This window comes from Stigmatopora argus, chromosome 3, assembly GCF_051989625.1.
Source record: "Stigmatopora argus isolate UIUO_Sarg chromosome 3, RoL_Sarg_1.0, whole genome shotgun sequence".
NCBI lineage: Eukaryota > Metazoa > Chordata > Actinopteri > Syngnathiformes > Syngnathidae > Stigmatopora > Stigmatopora argus.
In genome coordinates this window covers 18493175-18519793 of record NC_135389.1, presented here as the reverse complement: position 1 = coordinate 18519793, position 26619 = coordinate 18493175, and the positions used below count along the sequence as shown (strand labels likewise).

Here is a 26619-nt window from a genome sequence, read left to right as displayed (position 1 = left end):
ATGCTCGTGACCAATCGTGTATCGGTGCCATTGATGGCGATAGATGTCCAATCCTTATGGACCCATAGAGGCTGGAAGCAAGTTATCCATGTTACAGTTAAAGAATATATATTCCCACACATTTTCAGCTACAACATTTCAAGACAAAAAGAAAATCCCTCACAGTGAGATGTGTCATTATTTGACACGCACAGCAAGTAGGTGACTGGATTCATAATATACCATTCATTTTGAAAAGTGAAAATAGGCTCACCATGGAGAGCTTAAATGCACGTTGAGTATTGTGCTGTATAATAGGTTATTGTATTCTTATGTTTCGTGAGTTTGATTTTTTTTTTTTTTTTTTTAGAAAATCTGAGTTACTGTTCACTGGCTTCCAAAAATGGAGGAGTGAAACCTGTTATTATTCTGAAAAGAACCAGTAGAATAATTAAAAAGAAAAGATATGCAGACAAAAGAAGAGAGTGGCGTTCAAGAAATGCAGACCAAAAGTCGAGGCTGTCAGCACTTGTACAAACCTGGCACATTAGTCTTGAGTTATAAATTCAGGCATTTATGTCACTTAAAGTTGTTTGGATGAGGGAAGAACAGGGAAAGGTAATGCCCTGCTTTGCATATATAATTAAATATCAACTCACACTTTGGGGAAAATAGGCTAAAACTCCCCAGAGTCGTTCTCTCAGTTCACATTTAAACGAAGCGAGGAGTAGAGAAATAAATTCTTAATGTGGCCCACTGCTGCGCCATGTGGATCTTCGCCGTTTGAGATGTTGTAACATTCCGCAGAACGACAAATTGAGAGGGTATATGTTCAAGCGGGCGACGCTGCGGCGAGGTCGTCTCGGCGCCGAGTGACAGATTACAGGTCAGCCGTGATGCCGCGGCTCGGCGGAGATGAATCACCCATCATTGCTCTTCTGTAAACCATCAATCACCTCTGACTTGACACCCCATTGCCATCACCCAACACTTACACAGGAAACAACACCAAATCGCCTCCAGCACTTTTGCTGACGAGGTGACTTGAAATCTGCGATGTTCCTTCTCTTACGAACCTCTCACCTGTCACGTATTGCTACGATCGTGAAAATGGCGTCCGCTCGCTCGCTCGATCGTTCGCGTTTCCTTTCGACTCCGAGAAGTTCATTCCTGGCTCAGAGTGGGAAATTGCTCTGGTGTGTCTCACAGAGAAAATCATTGTTGACATTTTATACTCTGCTTCGGAACCTCGGCACTGGTTTTGAACTCTACTTTGGATCCCTAACTCTAGATTGAAATCCTGACTAGAGACCCTAACCCTACTTTGGGACCCTCAATCTAGCTTGAAACTCTATTAAGAAATCCTAACACACATTTTAAACACTGCTTTGGAACATTAACTCTAGAAAAGTGGCGGCCCGGGGGCCGAATCTGGCCCGCCGCATCATTTTGTGTGGCCCGGGAAAGTAAATCATGAGTGCCGACTTTCTGTTTTAGGATCAAATTAAAATGAAGAGTATAGATGCATATTGGATTTCCTGATTTTTCCCCTTTTAAATCATTAATTGTAATTTTTTAATCATTTTTTTCTGTTTTTAGTTCAAAAAATCTTTTTGTAAAAAATATATTAAAAAAGCAAAAATAAACATTGTTTTAGATCTATTAAAAAACTGAATATTCAGGCCTTTTAATCCAGTTCTTTTAATCCATTTATTAAAAAAAATCTAAATATTACATCTAAAATGGTCCGGTCCGCATGAAATCAAGTTGACGTTAATGTGGCCCGCGAACCAACCCGAGTTTGATACCCTTGCTCTAGAAGTTGAGTTTGAAACTTTTTTTCAGAATTATTTATATGCCTCAAAGCAAATTCCTTTTTTTATTTTTCATCATGGGCTCCAAGAAAGTTGAAGTTTGCAGAACTTTTGTAATTTGTGTGCATGTTAGCATGTTTTTGTAAATTGTCAAACGACCTCACTCATCCACCCTCTTTGATAACGACAGAACACAATTTTGTATGTTTTTGTTATTAACATTAAAAGGGAAAAAATCAAATAACCCACAGTATGCCCAAATATTATGTGCAATAACTCTAACGTCCCACAAGACGATGTAATTTTCCGAGCTAAGAAGACACATTAAATCACAGGGACATGCAAAAAACAAACAAAAGCTACAAGTTTTATCCTCTGCCTTCATTCAACATTTCACTCCTTGCAGGTATCGAACGTTTGTTTCCGAGGACGCCGGCCCCAATACCCTCGTCGCCACGGTTCTAGCCAAAGACCCGGACGGTGATGGGATCAGCTACTCCATAACGGCAGGGAATGAGGAGGGGAACTTTGTCATTGACAGCCACAAAGGTGAGGCTTCTTCATTTTACAGCCATTGTTCATCCTCACTGACAGTGTAATCTGTCAAATCACACATTCAGTTTTCAGTCATAAATTCTTCGGACATTAGCACCCTTAAATTCGTCACTAGGGAACGATATGAGTTAGAAAAGTCCCCTTTAATCAGGAGTTGCTCATAAATAAAAGTTAAATTTCCCAGGAGGGAAGGAGCCACTGTAGGATCAAGTGGGTTGATCTTTATTTTTAATTTACCGTATTTTCTCGCATATACGTCGTATTTGTAACTCAAATGCGGCGATAAAATAGAGAAAAGATGAAGCGATAAAACGCTAAACAAAATTTATTTTGACGTCCATGAATGAAATTCAAGAAAAAAAAAACGTATCGACAATAAAACGTGAAAAAACTCACTTGTGCCTGCCATTGCTCGCTCCGGGCGCCGCCATCTTACCGTAGTTAAACGTGCTCTGACTGGACAGACGTGAGTAGCCTTGATTGGATTGGATTGGACAACTTTATTCATCCCGTATTTGGGAAATTTCATTGTGACAGTAGCAAGAGGGTGATTAGACAGAACAACAAAGAAAAAGCACAAAGTAAAAAGCAAGTCAAAGTAAATGGGATCATTAAGAATCACCAAATCAAGTCATTAAGACAGAAAAGCAGCAAAAACACAAAAACGAGCAAGAGTGGACGCAGCTATACATGTGTTCGTAGTGTTTACCATGCAGCACATCCCAATAGTTGTTAAGGCTGATCGAAGGTCTTGCGGTCGATCATTAAAATATCAGCCTTGATACCTGCGTAATGTGTATCTCATGCTATTATTGCACCCAGAGACTTGGTGAAAACTAGACCACTACGGACACATTTCCTGGTGGTACTGCTCACGAGACTTATATTCCTTTTTGAATTTTTCTCAAGATTTTCCCTTGAATGTACCACATTTGTACTCCCTATTAAAACCATGACTATGGAGGTGAAAATTGTGGATCTGGGGGCGTCTTATACGAGAGAAATCATAAAATTCAACGATTTTAAGGCCATTTTAAGGGTACGACTTATACGTGGAGGCGGTAAATATGCTGGAAAATACAGTAATTAATTTTAATTTCCCCAAAATCAGCTGAAATGGCATGACATTTATCCCAGATTCTTTCTATTTACGGTTACAGTCATCATTCTTAATCTTTAAGCAAGTCTTTGATTCGTGATTTTTTTTCTAATTCCCTCCACTTCCCCTGAATCCTCAAAGCAAGAAAATATTGAGCTGATCCTCTTTGTGTTCTGAAACTCTGCTGTATGGCTCTCTACGCAAAGAGGGCTCATTAAACAAGCTCATGGTAAACAAGTGTGACATTTAGGTTTTGCGAATACGTCCCGCAGCTCACTTCTATTATTGTCGTGCCGCACTGCTGACAATGTCACACGGTGCCATCGGAATTAAAAAAAACGCAACGGGCAGCCGTAATTGGGCTAGAGGAGAGCGAGCTTGCTAGCGTTTTAAATCAGGAACATTGAAAGAGATGAATAGAATCACAACATGCGAATAAAGAAGCTCTCCCCGAGTTGTCTCACTTCAATGACTTTTGGCGCACATCACAGGCTGGTTTCTTATCTGGCAACCTCTTATGATGCTGTCTGTGTAACTGTTAACGAGAAAGATGTTGACTCACACGTTACGCTATCTTTTTATCCGGGCTTTTTATCTTGACAGCTAAATGAAAGCAGACAAAGAGGCATCTGCTGAGCCTGGTTAACTTCTAACCTGATTCACTCAATGTTTTTTTTTTGTCTTCAAGTGGATGAGCTCGCTGGGAAATCTTGGGATTTGATATGAGGGCTGCCAAAAATGATTATGTTGACATTTGATTAACTCACTGGCTACTATTGATGGCGATGGATGTTCAATACATTTGAAATATATGTAATTTTCAGATGAGTCGACTCATCTCATACGGAATATAAATCGCTTGAGAAAAGGCAGACTATTTATGTTCAGTAATTAATGGAAGTGAATATTTTTTTTCCAAAGCTAAAGCAGGTCAAATGAATTCGGGTTATTTAAAATCTGAGAGTATTTCATTTTTATATACCTCCCTTTTGCTTAATTTTTTTTATATATAAATAGTAAAAATCTGAATCTTTACTTTTGCCCCATTTTGTAAATTAATTATAGGTAAATCATTGATGACTACAGAATTCAAAGAATAGTTACTTTTTCTTTTAGTTTTTTTTTTTTCTTGAGTGTCAACAATTCAAGGGGTTAAGAGGATTTGGACATTTTCAATGTCAATTATGTGTCTAAATAAGTACCCATATAGTCATTGATTATTTTTTTGAATCAATTAGTAGTTGTTATTTGTCGGTTGCTATATTGCAGATATGACAAGACAGCACAGTGAAATATTTTTGGGCATTTCATCTTGTTTTGCCATTTTTGCAATACAAACTTGCTATCTGAGCGCGGACGTTTTGCCATTTTTGCACTACATACTGCGGACAGCCTGCATTTTCATTGTCATGTGCCGATTAACGCTTTCCGATGAACTTTGCAGGCCTGATCCGACTGCGCTCCACACCGCCGCCCGAGCTCCAAGGCTTGGAATACATCCTGAATGTGACGGCCACGGATGACAACGCATCGGGCGGGCCGCACCCGCTCTCGTCCACCGCGCGTGTCATAGTGGGAGTAGATGACGTTAACAACAACAAACCTATATTTGAAGAGGTGAGAGACACATTTCCTTTCAATTCTCTACATCACAGGTGTCAAAGTGGCGGCCCGGGGACCAAATCTGGCCCGCTGCATCATTTTGTGTGGCCCAGGAAAGTAAATCATGAGTGCCGACTTTCTGTTTTAGGATCAAATTAAAATGAAGAGTATAGATGTATATTAAATTTCCTGATTTTCCCCCTTTTAAATCAATAAATGTAAAATTTTAATCCCTTTTTTCTGTGTTTTTAGTTCAAAAATCATTTTGTAAAATCTAAAAATATATAAAAAAAGCTAAAATAAACATTGTTTTAGATCTATAAAAACTGAATATTCAGGGCTTTTAATCCAGTTCTTTTAACCCATTTATAAAAAAAAAATCTAAATATTATATCTAAAATGGTCCGGTCCGCATGAAATCAAGTTGACGTTAATGTGGCCCGCGAACCAACCCGAGTTTGACACCCTTGCTCTAGAAGTTGAGTTTGAAACTCTTTTTTCAGAATTATTTATATGCCTCAGAGCAAATTCCTTTTTTATTTTTCATGATGGGCTCCAAGAAAGTTGAAGTTTGCAGTAATTTGTGTGCATGTTAGCATGTTTTTGTAAATTGTCAAACAAGCTCACTCATCTGCCCTCTTTGATAACAACAGAACACAATTTTGTATGTTTTTGCTATTAACATTTAAAAGGGAAAAGTTCAAATAACCCACATTATTGCCCAAAATATATGTGCAATAACTGTAACGTCCCACCAACAACATAATTTTCCGAGCTAAGAAGACACATTAAATCCCAGGGGACATGCAAAAAAAGTAAATCACGAGTGCCGACTTTCTGTTTTAGGATCAAATTAAAATGAAGAGTATAGATGTATATTAAATTTCCTGATTTTCCCCCTTTTGAATCGATACTTTTTAATCCATTTTTCTGTGTTTTTAGTTCCAAAATCATTTTGTAAAATCTAAAAATATAAAAAAAAAAGCTAAAATAAACATTGATTTAGATCTATAAAAAACTGAATATTCAGGGCCAGTTCTTTTAATCCATTTATTAAAAAAAATCTAAATATTATATCTAAAATGGTCCGGCCCACGTGAAATCAAGTTGACATTAAAGCGGCCCACGAACCAACCCGAGTCTGACACCTCTGCTCTACATTGATCAATTTCGCCGGGGGCGACTTGTGTCAGATCAACGCAGTGCTTCACTGTTAGACCATAGTTCTCAATTTTTGAAAAAGTGCTCAGAGTTTGGATTAGGGATTATGCATTATGCATTCTTATAGCTCATTGGCTGTCATCGACGATGATAGCCGTCCAATCCATCTCAACAGGGAGGACTTATAGCAATCAAATGACCAATGAGTTAATAACCGATTACGACGAGAACCATTTTTTATGCCATTTATTTATTAGTTGGAACATAATGCTGGAATTATAGTTAAATTATAAATTTGTGGAATTAATAGAGCAATGATGACATATGAGGGACGAGTGGTTAGTGCTTCGGTCTCACAGTGCTGGGGTCGAAGTTGTCCTCACTGTGGAGTTTGGATGTTCTCCCCAGGCTTGCATGGGTTTTCTCCGGCTACTCCAGTTGGTCGAACGGTTGACATTTTCCCTAGCTATTATTGCTTGACCGTCTCCTGGTGCACTGCGATTGGCTGGCCACCAATTTAGGTTGTCCTCTGCTCCGTGCCGAAGTTAGCTGGGATATGCTACAGTGCCCCCTGTGACTCTTGTGAGGATAAGCGGTTAGGATAATGAATGAATGAAAGTAAAGTAATGATGACATCCTCTAATGTAAACACCCTTTTTAAATGTTCACCTCTATTTAAAATTGCTATTCTATTTACAGTGCATATAATTGTTTCCGTTATGATGCCAAATTTTGATTTAAACAAATCAAATAAGGGCGGCTTTAGTATTTACGCCAATTTGGACATTTTTGAACGCTCGGTCTTTGAACGAATCCTTGGCCATCAAATAATTCTCAATTAAATTCACGATGGATTAGTACTCATTTGTGTGTTGCGACCGTAATTGGTGGAAATGATTTGGGAACTGCGGCATCTGAAAGATAATTCTCTCAAACGTAATAGCACTCAATAGCAAGCGTTGTTTTGGGTTGTCATCAACCTGAACGCCGCAACCAAAGCCTCATCCTCCGCCATCTTCAATTATTCAGTGGCCACATTCTCCGCATTGTGCGCTGGCTCCCTTGTTGTTTTTACTCTTTTCCATCTTCCCATTTCCCCAGCCACCATCTCTCTCCTTCTCTGTTCTCCCGCGAGTTCTGATTAGCCTTTGCGCCAACTCTATCTTCCGGCTCTCTATTGGGATTTCAATTAATGGATGAAAAAAGTGCACTATCGCCACACGATACAATAGCTGTTTAATTAACTTCCTAATGAATTGAATTTTACGGAAACACCTCGTAAGAAGAGCCAGTTTCACCAACGCTGGAGCTCGTCAAGGTCTCGGTGACTTGAGTCTGAGGTGCGTTTCAGGTAGTGGGATGTGTTTTTTGAAATGTGGGAGGAAACCGGAGTACCCGGAGGAAACCCATGCAGGCCCGGGAAGAACATGCAAACGCCACACAGGTGGACCGATCTGGATTTGAACCCAGGACTTTGTAGACTTGGCCACAGATTTGAAGTATTATATTCAACAGCCATTGTTATTGACTGTGACCAGGGGGTTTGCTGTTATATTTGCTAGCAGTTAAATGTAATTGCACTGTATTTAACACATTGGCTGCCATTTGATTAAGGATATTGTCTATTAACCGTACCGATCGTTGAATAAAAATAAAAATCGAAGATTTATGTTTGTGATTGCTATTATAAGGAATTCATCATTGGAATTATTTGCTGACTCAAATTACTCTAATGCAAGGGTATCAGACTCGGGTTGGTTCGCGGGCTCCAGTAACGTCAGCGCCATTTCATGTGGGCCGGACCATTTTAGATGTAATATTTAGATTTTTTTAAATTGGATTTAAAAGCCCTAAATAGTCTGTTTTTATAGATCTAAAGCAATGTTTATTTGAGCTTTTTTTTCTTTGTAATGGAAAATTTCTTTTAATCATCTTTAATTTCAAATGGAAACATTTTTTAAATTATGTTCAATATTAAAGTGGAAAATGGAAAATAAATATATATTAATTTTTAGATTTTACAAAATGCTTTTTGTACTTAAAACACAAAAAAAAATATTGGATTAAAAAATTTCAATGATTGATTTTAAAATGGGGAAAATCAGGAAATGTAATGTACATCTATCATCATTTGAATTTGATCCTAAAATAGAACCTCATGATTTACTTTCTCGGGCCGCACAAAATTATGCAGCAGGCCAGATTTGGCCCTCATGCCGCCACTTTGACACCTGTGCCCTAATGTAATCGTAACTGTGTTAAGTTTATTTACATAAGCCTAAATCCTCAAAAGATCATGAAGGGATTCATCGACAATTTCAAGAATTAATATAAAAGAAATGAATGTAATCAATGATGTCATCGCCTAATTCAGGGGTCGGGAACCTTCTTGACGAAGAGAGCCACAAACAATTCATATTTTCAAATGTTATTCCTTGTGAGCCACACTACAAATTTAAAAGTCAAAATACATACATGTAAATGAGTGCCTTTTCATTTTTTTTTTGTAATTTCGCCACTTTTAAAGTGGAAAAAACTGAATATTTTTTAAAAGATTCTTATGCTGTTGCTAATCAATGAGAGGGTGCATTCCAGAAGAGTCTACTGCAAAAAAATAAAGATTAAAGCAGTTCTAAATGTAACCTCTCAGTTCTGTCAACAGCGATTTCCATATTTTAGCTCACAGGTTAGCAAAGAGCCAGATGCACCTATCAAAAGAGCCACATGTGGCTCCCGGGCCATAGGTTCCCTACCCCTGGCCTAATTTAAACAGGTTCTCAATTTTTCCACATGGACTTTTATTATTTCTCTTTAAATTAGTTTAACTCCTTATATATGTTGTTATAACTGTTATTATTTAGTAGCATTAATATAATAGTTTAATATGATATTGGTATTTTATATTTTGTGTCAAATGATGTTTTAATGAAGCCCTTAGGTATATTGATTTAGACTTTGAAAACTAACTTTAATCATTGGTCGCCATTGACAACAATGGACATTAAATCCATTTGGACAGGGAAGACTGTAGGTGACCAATGACGGGGATACACGTCCGTTCCATTTGGAGCGGGAGGGATGGCAGCAGTTATTTTATCATGGATCAATGGCACTGAAACAATCCCAATTAAATGTATTGGCCTTCTGTAGCCATGAGTGGCATCCAATGAGTTAATAGTGTGTGATTCTTGGAGAAAATACAGCAATTTCAACCTTCTGCATGCTTAGCCTTGAAACCTTTTTGTTCTCTTTATTGTTCCTTCTATTCTGAAATGGCTCCTCCTCCCTTCTCCTCTTCGTTTTTCATGGTCATTTGGTTGAAAGAAGACGCAAGTATTTATAACTGATTACAAGTAGGGCGGGGGCTCCAGAGAACAGCTTTTTATTTGGAGCGGCTGTTCATTAGAGGTAATGCTGCAGATTGCATCCCCACCAAAACAAAAGTGCTCATTGCTGGATCTTCAAAAGAATCCATTCGAGTGTTTTTCCTTCCTTTGCGTGCGTGGATGTGGTCTACTGGGTCTTCCGCGCTAGCCGGCCACAATATTGCGTTTCATGTGAAGGACTTGCCTATGAATGTGCAGTGACCCTCAACATAATGAGTTTATCTTGTTTGATCCTCCGTCTAGCAGATCCTTCTATTTGTGTGTCATCATTTTGCCAACCAACCAACCAACCCACTTTGTCCGTTCCAGTGCCAGAAATATCGCGAGCAGGCTTCAGTACTGGAGAACCAGCCAACAGGCACTTTTGTCTTACAAGTACATGCGGTGGATGCAGATGAGGGCGCAAATGGAAAAGTCAAATATGGCTTAATGCACCGAGACAGTGCCATGCCTGCTTTCAGAATTCATCCCGACTCAGGTAACTTTATCTCATTCAGTGCTGAAAACAAAAATATGAAGACGATAGTCGTCCAATCCATTTTTAGTGCCGCCCTGTTCTTTTGTTTTAATAAAGAATCAAGACGGAGCGCTTAAAGAGGGTTTAGCAGGCTCCCGCTTGACAGTTTTAAAATTGAGGATTCAATTCACAGTGGGTTTAGACCTTGCAGAGTTTGCATGTTCTCCCCATGCCTTTGTGGGGTTTCTCTGGATACTCTGGTCTAATCAGAAAAAAAAACATGCATTGTAGGTTGGTTCAATACTCTAAATTGTCCCTAGCTATGATTGGCTGTTCATCTCATTGCTATTAACCAATTCTTGCTGCCCATAGTTGGCTAGGATAGGTTCTAGCACCCCTTAGGATAAGCATAACCAAAAATGAATGAATTAATGATTTAGTAAATGCAATAAAACATTTTGCTAGTGCTAGTGTCGCCAAATTATGTTTTCTTCGCTGATTATGTTCACCTAAATTGTGTGTGGGTGCCATGGTAACCATATGCATACATGTGATTTGTCACTCTAAAAATGTTGTATTTTGTAAGTAGATACAACTCATGGAAACAGTCTAGAAAAACATATCTTGTTTCTATGGCTACCGGTAATGTCAAATTTAATTTGGCTGTCTATAACCTATCTTTCCAAATGTACTTCATCATAAATGTGCCAAAAAAGAGATTATTTACACTTTTTCTAGTCAAAATGTAGGACAGATATTTAAAAAATTAATTTTGTAGGACCATAACTACTGTAGACATTACCAACGTATTGTTGTGATCTATAGTAACATACCCATGTTCAGGGTAGGTTTGAATAAATTAGTCATTAAAAAAAAACTGACTTTCACCATTTTTTGTGTGCCTTGGTTACTCTCCCTTTAAATATAGCAGATGATGACATGTTCATGTAATTCAGCCTTTTTACCCTAACATAAGTCTCACCATTGCAAAAATGAAAATGTGCAAAGAACGGAAGGACAAATTATATTTGCTCTATCAATGCTTAAAATGGGTTTGAAGAAAAACTGTTGACTTTTTGGCTGGCGTTGAAAAAAAAAAAAAGCAAACAACTGCGTCATCGAAGGTGCAACGGAGCCTAGTTGATTACAAACTAATCGACAAAGTCTAATAAAAATTCATATACATATTTTGGATGTTCAGTTCAGTGAGGTGTGATATTGCTCTCCTTCATCTTCATCATCTTCTCCTCCAAAATAGCCCGTCCATTAAAAACAGGCCAACATTTTCAATGATTGATGTAAACACGAAAGAAGGGCGAATGCAAGTGTAGATTAAGAATGCTGCAATGTGTGCCAGCACGTGTGCAGTCATGCGCGTATGATTGACAGCTGATTACTGCGGCGTTCTAGGATCCATCGTGACGGCCCAGCGCTTTGACAGGGAGCGGCAGAGAGAGTATTCTGTTACAGTGACGGCCACTGATTGGGCAGAGGAACCGCTCATTGGGATCTGTCAGCTCACCGTCCAAATCTTGGATGAGAACGACAACAGCCCCAAGTTTGAGAACACGCGCTACGAATGTAAGTAACTTGACGACAGTGACGCCGTTTGCCGTTCAAATTCAAAGGCAGCGCTTTGTTTCATCCACCCTAGACTTCTTGAGAGAAGACACTTTGGTGGGGACCAGTTTTCTGCGCGTGGCAGCTCACGATGACGACTTTGGCACCAACGCCGCGGTCACTTACTCCATGTCGCTGGAGCAACCGGAATACCTGAAGGTCAATGCGGTCACCGGATGGGTGTATGTTAACCAACCAATATCACAGGTTAGTCAGAAATACCTACACAGTTGTGTGAAATATGAAACATGTAATATGACATGATTTCTGCTTGGTGCTGGACGATTATGGGTATTTTCCGGACTATAAGGTGAACCGGAGTGTAAGAATGTACAATGAAAGGGAAAATAACTAAAAAAATTAATGAATAAATAAAAGCAAGCAATGTTATTTTTCAGAAATTTACATGAAAAAAATGAAAATTTTGAACATTTTTTTGTTTTTGGCCCGTCAATTCAACTTAACATTATATAATTCATTTCAAAATGCAATGTCAAGTTCTATTTTTTTTTTTTGCATTTTGCACGTTACAATTTATTTTGAAAGGAAACAATTTGAAAAGGATTGTGTCATTCAGGCCATGTGTGTACTTTACCAAATATTAATATTGTGGCTTACACGATTCAAGGTTTTTTTTTTTTAAATGACTTGAAATAATCACTTTCCCTATGAACCGATGACTAATTTTATTCTATCTCCATCCAGTCTTAAGACTCAATACCACTCACAAGTGCTAGTAGAGCATTACCTATCTTTTATGGACAACCATTAGCTGTAATAATTCCAATCATTAGTGTGATTGCAACCTCACATTCTCCCAAAAATAATAACTTCATCTGAAAGAGAAGCTCAATTAGGCGGCCCTAATTTAAATCACTTTGTCACCCGTCGAATTTCATTTGAAACGAGAGGCCTGACAGCGAATGAACGAATTCCTCGTCAAACCCTCCCAGTTCAAACGGATTGGACGCCTATCGCCCTCAATGCCAGGTAATTATTTATAAACTAAAATGTATGTTTCACCGTCGCAAGGACTTTCCTGAGGTCAGCTGCGTGTCACTTAGTCAATTTATATAATTTTTAAATGAACATTGCCCATTATCTTCCCCATCTTGAAAAGTGAAAACATCTAAGTCATTCAAATATGCAGCAGTTTTTCGGCCAGAAACTCGCAATGGCACTCACGCTTGTGTATTATTCAGCATACTTTTAAAAGTGTTTGTGTGAAAAGTCTCTGATACTTTCACTCCAACTGACTTCATGTTAAATTAAAAGTGTTAAGCCGGAACCTACACTGAACAAAGATGTTCCATATTGAAGACAGGCTTGCGCTGGTATTTGAATCATGCCCAGCTCTCTGTAGTGTAACTCCCTTCATAAAAGCCGCTATTAATAAACTTGCTAGTTTGAAATGTCTGGTCCAGGGTATTATTCACTTTGTATTTCTTTCTCGTAGCCTCAATTTGCAAAGTACATGTACTATGGTGGATGACACTATACACGGGTCCCAGTGGGAATGTGGAGATATTGAATAGAAGTGCTAAATTATATGCTAAAGATAGTCAAGATATATGCTCGTTGAAAGGTACAAGAAGATGGCAAGGGCTACGTCGAAAGAAGATTTTATGGACATTTTCTGCCTTTTATTTTTACACTTTTGGGTCAGATTTTGATTTAAATATAGGGTTACAAGCCAAGACTTTTTCATTGTTCACTATTTTGACATACTGATGAGGTGTATGTCTTTAGTAGTGTTTTCCAAAGTATCCAAATATTGATGGAGAATTGTATCCAGATATGATATTTGACTGGAAACATCAGGTTTTTTTTTAGAATTCCCACAAAGAATTTGATGTCATGGAGTAATTTTGTTTTTGTACTACTTTTGAAAAAGATGGAGGGTGTTTTTACATTTTAAATGGATTGGACGTCTAATAGTGATAATCTTATTTAAAAAATAATAATATTTTTTTAAAGCAAAGTGATCATCAACAACAACAAAAAATACATAGTAATATAAAATAACATTTGTGTTTTTTAATTTTTTTAATTAAAATTGTTATTTGATGGATGGTGTTTTTTACATTTTAAATGGATTGGACGTCAACTAGTGATAATCTTAATAAAAAAAAAAAAATAACTTTTTTAAAGCAAACTGATCATCAACAACAAAAAAATACATAATAATATAAAATGATATTTGTTTGTTTTTTAAATTTTATTAACATTGTTATTTAATAATAAATAGTACTCATTTTTTGTATCAATATTTCATTATTTTAAAAGTTTAATATTGTGACAATATTTCTAGCCACTATATTATCTAGTTATAGTCCAGCAAATCTTTTGTATGCACAAATACTCTTTTTCTTTTAAAAACAAATCTATAGTCGGGTGTGCTTTCTATTTAAAAAAATACAGTCATTCAAAGAGCCACGAGTTAAGTTTCCCGTCCACAATGGTTATCGCGAGTAGCAATGCTTTACCCATACTTTCAAGAAATAATTGTGTGGGCTCAAGAATACAAATTGAATTTCCTCACAAGCAAAAATTTAATTTTGATGTAAGACTCCTTTTTTTGGCACACAGCAATCATCTAGTCATGGAATAATAGAAATGCCTGTCCCTCATTTGCATTAAGATCCCACTGAATCGGATGTTTTGACACGCTCAAAGTTAACAATTCATTCCTCGAATGAGACAAAAAAAATCCGAGAACGTGAGTTCTTTTCTGTTTAAAAAAAACCTATCACTGAATAAATGTCTTTTTCTTCATTTGCACCCTGACGTCGCAAAGGAAAAAGAGAGGCAAACACTCCAATAAGATGTTCTGCTTATCCTCCTGTGAACTAGTATTGGATGAATAGGTGATTGAAATTAGCCATTCATTTCCGAGTGCTTCAATTACAGAATAACACAAGCAACAAAGGAGCTTTTGTGCTACCTGACTTCCAGCTTAATCAACTTTTGCGCAATGCATATTACTGACTTTGTTGTTGTTAGCGTAATTAAAAGGTGGAGTGGGCCATTCTAAACTCATCGACATTTTTCTCATGTTAGGCTAGCATGCCCGTTTTCTTAAAAAAAGATTTAGAAAAATTGAATTTAACAATTTCTACTGCTGCTGACAATGATAGAAAGGCAATCATGTGGAGTCCAATTATCCTTCTTGTAATTGATTGACAGCGATTATTTGATAAGATTTTCTTTTCTTTCTTTATTTTTGTTTTAATGCACGTGTCAAAGTGGCGGCCCGGGGGCCAAATCTGGCCCGCCGTATCATTTTGTGTGGGCCGGGAAAGTAAATCACGAGTGCCAACTTTCTGTTTTAGGATCAAATTAAAACGAAGAGTATAGATGTATATTACATTTCTTGATTTTCCCCCTTTTAAATCAATAATTGTAATTTTTTAATCATTTTTTTCGGTGTTTTTAGTTCAAAAATCAATTTGTAAAATCTAAAAATATATTTAAAAAAAAAGCTAAAATAAACATTGTTTTAGATCTATAAAAAACTGAATATTCAGGGCTTTTAATCCAGTTCTTTTAATCCATTTATAAAAAAATAATAATCTAAATATTATATCTAAAATGGTCCGGCCCACATGAAATCGAGTTGACGTTAACGCGGCCCGCGAACCAACCAGAGTCTGACACCCCTGTTTTAATGCATAAAAACACTAGAAGAGTGGTTAGCACATCTGCCTCACAGTTCTAAAATTGAGGGTTCAATTCCAGGAGGGCTTCAACCTTCCTGTGTAGAGTTTGCACGTTCTCCCCGGGCTTGCGTGGGTTTTCTGCAGGTTCTCTCATTTCCTTCCACATCCCCAAAACAGGCATGATAGGCTAGCTGGTTGAACACTCTAAATTGTCCTTAGCTATGATTGGCTGTTGATCTCATTTTTCCCCCCGTATTGGCCGTCAACTATTTCCTGGTGCCCATCGTTGGCTCCAGCACCCCGGCGACACTTACCAAGATAAGCGGTATGGAAATTAAATGAATGAATTGAAGTTGAATCGAATGGAAAACAAGCAATAAGAAAACAGTGGTAGCAAAATTTGACAAAGTGGCAAAAACCGATAGACGGAAAAATCTGAGGGAATAAAATCTGACAGAACGCCGTCATCGTTCGCCAATGGCGTGAATGCTTTCATGAATCTGACTGATGTGGACTTTGCAGAGAAGCTACATCACGCGGGAGATCAGCGCCATCGACGGAGGAAACAAGAGCGCCACAGTGGAACTCTCCGTCACCATCACTAACGTTAAGAATCAACCGCCGCGATGGGAAGAGGAGAGCTACCACGTCGTCGTACCCGAAAACGCCGCCAGAGACACGCCAATAGCGGTACTGTGTCATGAAAGATGGAATATTATTAGCAGGAAGGTTCAATCGTTATGGGCCCGTTGTGGAAAAAGTCACGTTGGAACACAACGGAAAGGACTTCATATGGTTCATTGACAAACAAAAACACAAGAACCCCAAAACCCCCCACCCATCCATTTTCAACATCTTACATCACTCACCAAGAAACGTGAGCCTGCTAATTAATTAAAATGACGCACAAACAAGGCAGAGAAGACAATATTACTTATCATTTTTGCTTGTGTAGTGTTTTGTCTGAAAATAGCTTTTAAAAAAAAAATTCTCAATGTATTTATCCTTGAAAAAAATGAAATACAAGTCATGTGAAAAATTTAACTGTGTATAAATCATTTGAGGCTTTATGATGAAATAATCTACATTAAGCGCCGTTTAATTGCTTCAAAATACTTGTCTTAAAAGGATTTATTTTTTAATTAAGAAGATTACCAGTGCGTGCTTGAATTGAAATAATACACACAAATATTCATGCGTTAACTTTTTTTCTTTGCGATCCGCCCCCCCCAAGTTTAAATGGATTGGACGTCTATTGCCGTAAATGGCAGCTAGTTTCTCTACAGACAGGACATTTGCAGTCCCTGGGGTTAAACATATTTCCGCTTAAATGCTACATTTTCCTGAATTGGATTGGGATCAAAACAAAGTCTTGTTTTGATGAGACGGGTCAATAATTGCCGATTTCATCGTTCATTTGAGGACCTCTAATCTGATTTTGTGAGTACGACAACACGGCGGCAGAGTGAAGAGTTGGAGTTGATTACCTCTCTAAAAGGATGTGGTCGCTCGCCGCCTGCGGCTGTTCAGCTAACAACTCTACAATTGCTATATTTCATGCTGATAAGCTGTCAAAAATTGCTGAAAACAACTAAGGCGCTGTTTTGGAGATGCATTTTTGATGAATGATGATGCTCAGTTCTTTTTTTTTGGGTGAAATTACATTGGCGTACAGGTCAACTTAACCTTTTGCTGGATGCGGAACTACTGTAGAACACACTTTTCGGGGAAGCTTGCGTGATAACTTGTCACTTGCGATGGCACTTGATTTTTTTAATGTTTGGGAATTGTTTTAACTTCAAGGTTTGTTAAATGCAAATATTTTTGTTAGCGTGCCTCATTTCAGATAAATGAGAATTTTGGAAATTCTCAGGGGTAGCATTGAGTTTGTGTTTTGCTTTGTAGTTGATGAAGGTTTAAAGATGGAATTGTCATTTATTTTATCGCACTGATTTCCGTCCCGGTGGCCGGGCGGATTAGTGGTTAGCGGGGTGGCTTCACAGCTCTGGTGTCCTGGGTTCAAATCCAGGTCGGTCCACCTGTGTGGAGTTTGCATGTTCTCCCTGGGCCTGCGTGGGTTTTCTCTGGGTACTCGGGTTTGCACCCACATTCCAAAGACATGCATGGTAGGCTGATTGGAGACTCTAAATTGCCCCTAGCTATGAGTGTGAGCGTGAATGATTGTTTGTCTCCTTGTGCCCTGTGATTGGCTGGCCAACAATTCAGGGTCTCCCCCGCCTCTGGCCCAAAGTCAGCTGGGATAGGCTCCAGCAGCCCCCGTGACCCTAGTGAGGATCAAGCGGTTCAGAAAATGAGATGAGATGAGATTTTCATCCCATAATTTGACAAAATACCTGGATTACAACCTTGAGATAAGAAGATATGAGTTTTCTATATGGACCCAATTTGTCTGCTTTGGCATAAAACTGAAAAATTAAAACAAAATCCAACTGGCTTCCCATAAAGAAGCCATTGTTCAATTTCCATTGCATTTCCATTTACTAAAAGTTTATCTCACTGTTGATAGACGTCCAATTCACTTGAACTGGGAGGCGCTAACTATCACCGGACCCTGAGACGGACATGCTGACCACTTCTTTGCCGTGCTGCATGTAAAAAATAATGTCGCATGTAAATGACAAATCATACTGTTTCTATGACTTTTACAAATATTTCCAAAATTTTAATGTAGTAAATGTTTTTTACATGTCATAGTATTTAACTCATTGCCTGCCATTGACAACAACATACATCAAACACATTTAAACTGTGCAATTATGGCGCCAAATGTCCAAATATATTTACCTTGGAGGCTTGGAAGGAATTATTTAATAAGTGAACTGTGCGCATTTTAAAAAGTTAATTAAAGGTCGGGACCCGACAAAACATAATAACTTACATTCAACCTTGTCGAAACTTGTGTTTTGCTGACATAAAAGCTGTCCTTCCCGTCTTTTGTCTCCGTTCAGACAATCAAGGCAACATCTCAGCTAGGTGACCCGAGGGTGACCTACAATCTAGAAGATGGAATGGTCCCGGAAACCAACATGCCAGTTCGTTTCTACCTGTCCCCCAATCGCGAAGACGGCTCTGCCTCCATCCTCGTGTCGGAGCCTCTCGATTACGAAATTACGCCGTTTTTCTCTCTGCGAGTGCGAGCGCAGAACGTGGCCGCCGTGCCGCTCGCTGCTTTCAGCACCGTTCACGTGAATGTCACAGGTACTGCAAAAAGGGGGGTTTAACGTTTTGATGATAAATGGCAACTAATTCTCGCCTCCCTGTCAAGACGTGAACGACAATGTACCATTTTTTACGTCGTCCATCTACGAAGCATCTGTAACAGAAGGGGCTCAGATGGGAACCTCGGTTCTTCAGGTCTCAGCTCATGACAAAGACCTGGGTCAGAATGGAGAGGTACGACGGACCAGCGTTAACTCTTTTGGCCGTCCAATCATGTGGCTCTAAAAAACTATATTAATTCCCTTTATTTGAGTTGATCAATATTAGATGTCCCATCCATTAGAACTATCCATTTACGATAGAATGGGTGCTTACTGGTAATATGGAATCATTTTTAGGAGCCACATGATTGGACGCCTATCGTCAACGGCAGCCGATGAGTTAATCAGAAGGCCTCTTTTGAATCCGCAGATCAGCTACTCGCTTCTTAACGACAACAGCGGTGATCATCTTTTGTTCCGGATTGAACCCAAACTCGGGGTCATCTATACCGAGGCCGTTTTTGATCGGGAAGCCCGCAGCTCTTATTTGTTGGAAGTCCAGTCGGTGGATGGGCAAGAATCGGCTCGGCCTGGAAAAAACAAACAGCCAAATTCAGGTAATTCATTCTAAAAGTTGAACTTTTTAAATTTGTATTTTTTAATATATACAGCAAGTAAATATACTAGTACCAATTCGATACCTCGGCAATTAATGGCAAAAAAAGCACATGCAAATTTAATATATTTCCATGTTTGCCTAGATTCACTTGTTAAGGCAAGAAATGATTGTTTTGATTTCTATTTTCACTTTAAATAGCTCAGTCTTGACATTTGCTTTTATTTTCTCATTCTTGATTCAATATTGGAAGTCAATTCTGAGTAACATTTTCAATTTTAAGACCCCTTGACCTTTTCTCCAAATACCTAAAAAAAAGGGATTACGCGATGTGTAGCTCTTTCTAAAAAAACAGCAGTTATTGACAATACTTGTCTTTAAAACAGATATTTTTCACCGTGACAACAGCCAAGAACTCTTTCACCTCTTTCCCCCTGGTCTTAATTTCAACTGCTCGTTTTCTAACTAAGGAGTTTTTATTTACAACCTTGTCTGAGTGGCATTTCGGGAGTCCTAAAATGTCGTAAATATGACGCTTGCATTCCAAAGTGAGTCCTTCGAATGTTTGTGAAGATGTAATTATGCGTAAAGTCTGATGTTTTGAAAAGGAAAGTCATCTCTCAAGGGTTGTCTGGCCTGCTTAGTATTTGCAATCTGACTTAGCCATGTCTTCCGCGACATATCTCAAACATCTAGAAGGGCTCATCTCCTCTGCAAACATTACCTGTCTCTCCTCATCACCCTTGGGATACACAAGAGGCGGTGAAATGTAAAAACAAAAACAGTCACATTCCCGTATTATTATCACTTCTGCGACACCTTTAAATTGACATGTCACTGTGTTTTTATGTTTACTTGGCAAAGAGATAATTTATTCGATTTAGTGCCAAAAAGGAAGCAATTTAATGAGGATGCCATGAGTGACATGTTTTGATACAAATGCTTGCCGACTTATAAATATTTCATTTCCACACGTATTTTGTCTTTAACCCAACAGTTTACAAAATTCGCTTTACAGTTTGCCATTGTTGACGGTTCTTGTATACTGCACTTCATAAACAAAGGACAGATGAATGTACGCCTGTTAAAATGATGCCAGATTTTGCGATTTCTCACAAGGCTGTCACATCCTTTTGCTACAGACACGGCATATGTTCGGGTTTTCATCAGCGACGTCAATGACAACAAACCGGCCTTTGTGCAGAGGCTCTATGAAGTGGCCGTGGATGAGGATGCAGACGTGGGTCTGGCTGTTGTCACTGTCAGTGCTAATGATGAAGATGAAGGTAAGCTTGATGGGACAACTGGCTGGGGAGGAACAAAGATTTTATCGACAGAAAAACTGCCACAATTTTGTTTGTCATGTAAAACACCTTCTCAAAATGGAAAAAAAATATGTTTGGAGTCTGGTGAACAAAAAAGAAAAAGTACAACCAAGTTTGCCATGTGCAGTTAAGGTGCTCTAAAAAGGCCGATTTTATGAATTCTGGGTATTGGTGATTGGTCAATTGCGTAGTTATGGACATTTTGATGTGTTTTGATGACTTTCCTACTTTTGTTTTGCTGCCATTAGATGACATCATTACCTTTTTTCTTTCCTTTGTGAGAAATTTGACTCATAATAGCTGTTGTTTAGTGAATGCTCACATCTGGCTCACATTCACACTGTTCTAGCATTAAAAGGATTAAAGATGAATAAAAAATATTTTGAGAACTGATTTAATTTAGAAGGTCTCTTCTCCAGAAAGGAAATGATCAATTACCTTAAATCTTGTGATTCTACTTTTGTTTGGCAAAAAAATACTGCTGATTTCAATTTTTTTAGTAAAGGAAGATACCATTTTGGAAGACAAAGTTTTTATCTTTTCACACCCCCGCGACTCGTGCGAACATAAACGGATCAGAAAATGAATGATAAGGTTGAATATTTTTCAATAAACAAGATTGATTGGAATATTAAAGGTATTTGGTTGTCGGGATCGGCTAAAATAGAGAAAAGTCGGCCTTTTCAAAAGTCGGCGATCACCAGAAGATTACGATTCTGCGCACCCTGAACATTCACAAATCAACCCCCACCGTCCAGTCTGACCTCATCTGAAAAAATGATTTTGCTGACACCGTTTTAGCACGCTGGATTTAGAAGCACTCCTGATTTGGTAATGCACTGATGCACATATGTTCCAAAAAGAGTGACAAGCTCCCACTCAGTGGGTGGCTGGGATTTAAGCAATAAAGCACTTTCTCATCCTCTCTATAGAAGTACATTGCCATCCCTTTATCAGACACGCCGAGGTCTGTTAATCAAGTATTTATGGGTAAGCGGGGGTGCAGCTCAAACTGAACTGCATCACTAATGATAAACAGTTGTGGAATAACAGCAACCCCCACTGTTAAAGCACTGTTGCACTCCTATACTCAATCTAGCGTGTTTAAGAACTCGACGGCGGGTTAGACCACTGTAAGCCTGCCAGATTTCAGTGGGAGACAAGCTGCACTTTGTCAGCCCTGCTTGTGTTAATAGTCCAGATTAGAGTATTTATACGAGGGATTGGAGCTACTTTAACCCAACAGGGTCATTGAAAGCAAATACTGTACATTCCAGGAGATTTTTTTTTAATCTCTTTGACTTTCAAACCCTTTGATTGAATAGTCTACATGTAGAGATGTTCTATACAATCACCCTCAATCCTATGTTAGAGCATTAAAGACATTTTCTACTCAATCCTATCAGAGTGCGTTATCTTCCATGGTTTTTCTTCCTCTTTTGTTTGAGCTTCATCTAATTAGTGCAGGATTAAAACAAAAAAAGGAAGGGCGAAGTTGAAAATGAATGAAGACACAAAAGTTCAGATCAGGGGTGTCGGAGTCAGTTTTACACATAATGTGCACTAAAATCCAAAATTTCCGGTTGGGCAGATCATCCAGCGTTAGTTTTCGTGTTGTAAGCGCTAAGTGGCCAATGTAAAAACGTGTATTTTTAGTGCAACTCTGGTTCGTCAGTGGCGTCTGTAAACCACCATGTCCATCTTGTGTCTCAGGTGCCAACGCCAAGTTGCGTTATCAGATCACTTCTGGCAACAAAGGTGGCGTTTTTGACATTGAACCAGAAGTGGGGACCATATTCATCGCACAACCGCTAGACTACGAACAGCAAAAACGATACAAACTTCTAGTTCTGGCCTCGGATGGAAAGTGGGAAGACTACGCAGCCGCGGTTGTGACGGTGGTGAACAAGAACGACGAGGCACCGGTGTTCTCCATGAATGAGTACTATGGATCAGTCACAGAGGAACTCGATGGGTCTCCTGTCTTTGTCTTACAAGTAAGATACAAAGTTTATACTAAGTAAACGAGAAGAAATTGTAGTAAAAAAATACATTTTCTTGTCTTTGTCCACGCAGGTAACCGCGACCGACCCAGACAAAGACGCGGACCAAGGGGCCATACGATATTCCATCCACGGCCAAGGCGCCGAGTCCCACTTTATGATCAATGACATAACGGGCGAGATGTACGCCCAACGCACTTTGGATCGAGAAGAGCGGGCCGTCTGGCGCTTCGTCGTCATGGCGACAGACGAGGAGGGCGAGGGATTAACCGGTTTTACGGACGTTATCATCAATGTGTGGGACATCAATGACAATGCCCCCACCTTCTCCTGCCTGCCGGATAATTGCCTTAGTAGCATTGAGGAAAATTCGCCACCAGGAACCTTTGTTGTCGAAATGACGGCAGTAGACCTCGACGATGCGGCGGTAGGCCAAAATGCAATACTCAGCTACCAAATTACTGAAAATGCTCAGAACGCCAATGGAGAAGATCTTTTCATGATCGATTCCAGTACTGGCACCATATCAGTGGCATCAGAAGGTCTGGACAGGGAGTTGGCGGACAATCACAGGCTTGTCGTGGAGGCCTGCGATGGTGGGAAGTTGACAAGTACAGCAACTGCCACCGTTATCCTAACAGACATTAATGACCACAAACCAAAGTTTCAGCAGGAGAGGTGTGCTGCCACAGTGCCCGAGACCGCCGACTTGGACACCCTCGTTCTGGAGTTGGGTGCTACGGACCCAGATGCGGGGCCAAACGGTCAACTGTCATTTTCCGTGGTCGATGGAGACCCGGGGCAGCAGTTCTACATGGCCACTCACAGGTTGGCTCAGATGGGGGTTTTGAGATTGAAGCGGAAACTGGATTTTGAAAAGCCCGGAGAGCAAAAGTTTAACCTAACCATCAAAGTCGAAGACGCCGACTTCTCCAGCTTCATCCAATGTCACGTTCTAGTTGAGGACAAAAATGATAACACGCCCGTGTTTGCCCAGAAGTCTCATCACCTCTCCCCTTTGAAGGAGGACGTCGCTGTAGGAACCGCCATCATCCAGGTGCTGGCTACCGACTCTGACTCCGGTTCCAACGCGGAGATTTCCTACAGTATTCTTCCTCACTCTGACCCGTATGGAGATTTTACCGTGAGCCAATCGGGTATTGTTACAGTCGCCAGGCCGCTGGATCGTGAGGCAGTGGCCAGTTACGATTTGGTTGTAATAGCGAGGGACAACGGCAATCCGGCGCTGACTGCCAGCGTGACAATCTTCTTGCCTCTATCAGATGTGAACGACAACGGCCCAGAATTTGAGACCGTCTACAGTCCCGTGTTGTGGGAAAATAGTCCAGCGCCTCAAGTGGTCGCTCTCAACGCGACGTCAAACCTGCTTCAGGTTTCGGACAGAGATACCCCAGAACACGGGGCTCCTTTCGTTCTCTCGCTGCCTTCCATCTACTCGGCGGAATTTCACCTGCAGGATCATGGCAACGGATCCGCCACACTCACGGCGCTGCGGAGATTTGACAGGGAAAGACAAAGCGACTTCCTGTTGCCTGTGGTGATGACTGACAGCGGGTATCCAGCTATGACGGCCACAAGTACTCTAACAATAATCATTGGCGACCAGAATGATAACGCCCATCAGGCAGGGGAGAAAGATATCTACGTGTATAGCCGCAGGGGTGAGTTAAGGTTTTTTAAATTACATTTCTCCTTTTTCTCTCTCCTGCTCTTTTCTCTTTGTTTTTAAATCCCAACTGATTGATCAAGAGAAAAACGGGACTAGGGATGGTGAAGACTTTTACTACTCTAAAAACGGTTTCTTTAGAGTTTGAGGTCCTAATTGAGTGGTTCCAACATTAGTGTAACCTTGACACTGCAACCCAAACTTGTCCAAGATTACAGTCATCATAATTTGCTAAAAAAAAAATCTGATCTTGCTTCTCAAGAGTGAACATTCTTCCATTCACTTTCAACACTTCTTGTCCTAGACTGGTCGCCGGTCCATCCTAGGGTACAGATGGAGTTACAACCATTGGCACTCACACAATCGATCGAAGCCAGGCACTGCATCATTGAGCGGAGCATGAAATTACAAACATAATTTCCTCCATTCTGAGACGTCGAAATAACTCCATTTTTATACTTAAATCTGTGTAGAAAATGCCTTTCACACGAAGTGCGTGTTGGCCATCCCTATGCTAGTAAAAGTGCTCAAAACTACCCGTAATGATGGAAAACAGAAGAAGTCTGACTCATTCGGGTAGCCATTGTTTACTTAGATACAGTACTCTGGCACTGCGGTTTGATAATAACATAATCCATACTCAGATAGGCCGGCTTCCTGACGCTCCACGCTCTCTGAAGTGGAGCGCTGGGAATCTATTCATCCTAGCTGAACTCCGCAGCCACGATCATAATAAGTAGACGAGAACGCTAGATAAGGAGATAAGCGTAGGCATCGGCAATACTCTTCCCAAAGGAACGCGTGTTTGTGTGTTTTTCTTAAACAGGGAAGATGGCAAATGTAACACTGGGGAAGGTACACACCCTCGATCCTGATGACTGGGATAACAAAACCTACACTCTCGAGGGCAGTGCGGCAAAGTAAGTCCTTCATTTGAGGCTTTTCAGAAACACCAGAATGAAAATGCTCATCGATTTAATGATTTCAATCTCGGTGAATGTTTCCATTGGACTACCGTATTTTCCGCTCTATGAAAGGGGCACCAGAGTCAAAGGTGCACCTTAATAATAATAATCAGACATGGGCTTTGTCATCATCATTGACTCAACAAAAGCCTAATTGTCATCATACCCAGCTGCGTATGACGAAGTTGGTAATGAATTGCCCATCTTAAAACGTAGTAGTGGTAGTAATGGTAGTGGTGGTAATGGTAGTGGTGGTAATGGTAGTGGTGGTAATGGTAGTGGTGGTAATGGTAGTGGTGGTAATGGTAGTGGTGGTAATGGTAGTGGTGGTAATGGAAGTGGTGGTAATGGAAGTGGTGGTAATGGTAGTGGTGGAAATGGTAGTGGTGGTAATGGTAGTGGTGGTAATGGTAGTGGTGGTAATGGTAGTGGTGGTAATGGTAGTGGTGGTAATGGTAGTGGTGGAAATGGTAGTGGTGTTAATGGTAGTGGTGGTAATGGTAGTGGTGGTAATGGTAGTGGTGGTAATGGTAGTGGTGGTAATGGTAGTGGTGGTAATGGTAGTGGTGGTAATGGTAGTGGTAGTAATGGTAGTGGTAGTAATGGTGGGAGGGGATTGTATTATACATCCACCAGATAAGGGTTGTCAAATTCAGTTTGGTCCGCAGGCTCAAGTCATGCCTTCTAGATCTCAATTATTTTTTTACAATAATTACAAGGTGCACTTATGAGAATTTTGAAGTCTTTTAGTTGCGCCTCATAGTGCGGAAAATATGGTAATTTGATCTAAAATGTTCCTGGCTAGCTCGCGACTCAGGGTTACAAAAACTTTTCATCTGGATGCAATACCTGCGCATAAATGTATTTCTAACATTTTGAATGTAAACAAATCCGTTTTCATTAGCGAAAGGTGGTTCAATGGTCTTCACAAATGTACTGCGTCAAGCATATGCGCACACACACACGTGGCTACTTTGCGTGCATCTACTCGGCATTCAAAAGTGAAGATCAGATAAGAAATACCAATTGCATATTTGTTCATTCATCCAGCGATCTCTGACAGTTACCATGACGACTATCAACTGTTTTAGAAGCTTGGGTTTTAAGGAGTTAGCCTGTCTTTTTCCATTCCCTCAGTGATGTTTGGTATATATTTTTTTAATTGATATGGACCAGACATTCTACTGGAGGATTTCCAAGGACTGAAGAAAAATATCTATTTTTCAGAATGCCATCTGTCAGGTAATTTCAGAGCTATTAAAGAAAATAAACTAGTTTGAAGAGTTCAGTTTCGGCAGCTCCTTTCAGTTTTCTCCAAGGAAGCTTTGTGGATTCATCTTCAAATTCAAGGTGCAATCTTTAATTGACAGACGACCAGAAGACCATTAGATTAATCAAAAACTTTTTTTGGATAATGAGTAATCTTTTAAAGAACATCCAATAATTTTTGGGAGATTTTTACTTCATTTT

General features: G+C 39.6%; 1 protein-coding gene across 3 annotated transcripts in view; it reads left to right on the top strand.

The window, feature by feature from the left end:
- The window catches only part of LOC144070883 (neural-cadherin-like), a 107687-nt gene that overhangs the window by 48388 nt on the left and 32680 nt on the right, over positions 1–26619 (top strand). For all 3 annotated transcript variants that reach the window (XM_077595393.1, XM_077595394.1, XM_077595395.1), the window contains 13 exons: positions 2200–2342; positions 4892–5064; positions 9906–10074; positions 11464–11634; positions 11708–11880; positions 15855–16022; positions 18302–18551; positions 18619–18746; positions 18984–19170; positions 20312–20455; positions 22208–22491; positions 22571–24179; positions 25011–25104. In XM_077595393.1, coding sequence (XP_077451519.1) covers positions 2200–2342; positions 4892–5064; positions 9906–10074; positions 11464–11634; positions 11708–11880; positions 15855–16022; positions 18302–18551; positions 18619–18746; positions 18984–19170; positions 20312–20455; positions 22208–22491; positions 22571–24179; positions 25011–25104 — 3693 coding nt within the window. The remainder of the gene's footprint in view (positions 1–2199; positions 2343–4891; positions 5065–9905; positions 10075–11463; positions 11635–11707; positions 11881–15854; positions 16023–18301; positions 18552–18618; positions 18747–18983; positions 19171–20311; positions 20456–22207; positions 22492–22570; positions 24180–25010; positions 25105–26619) is intronic.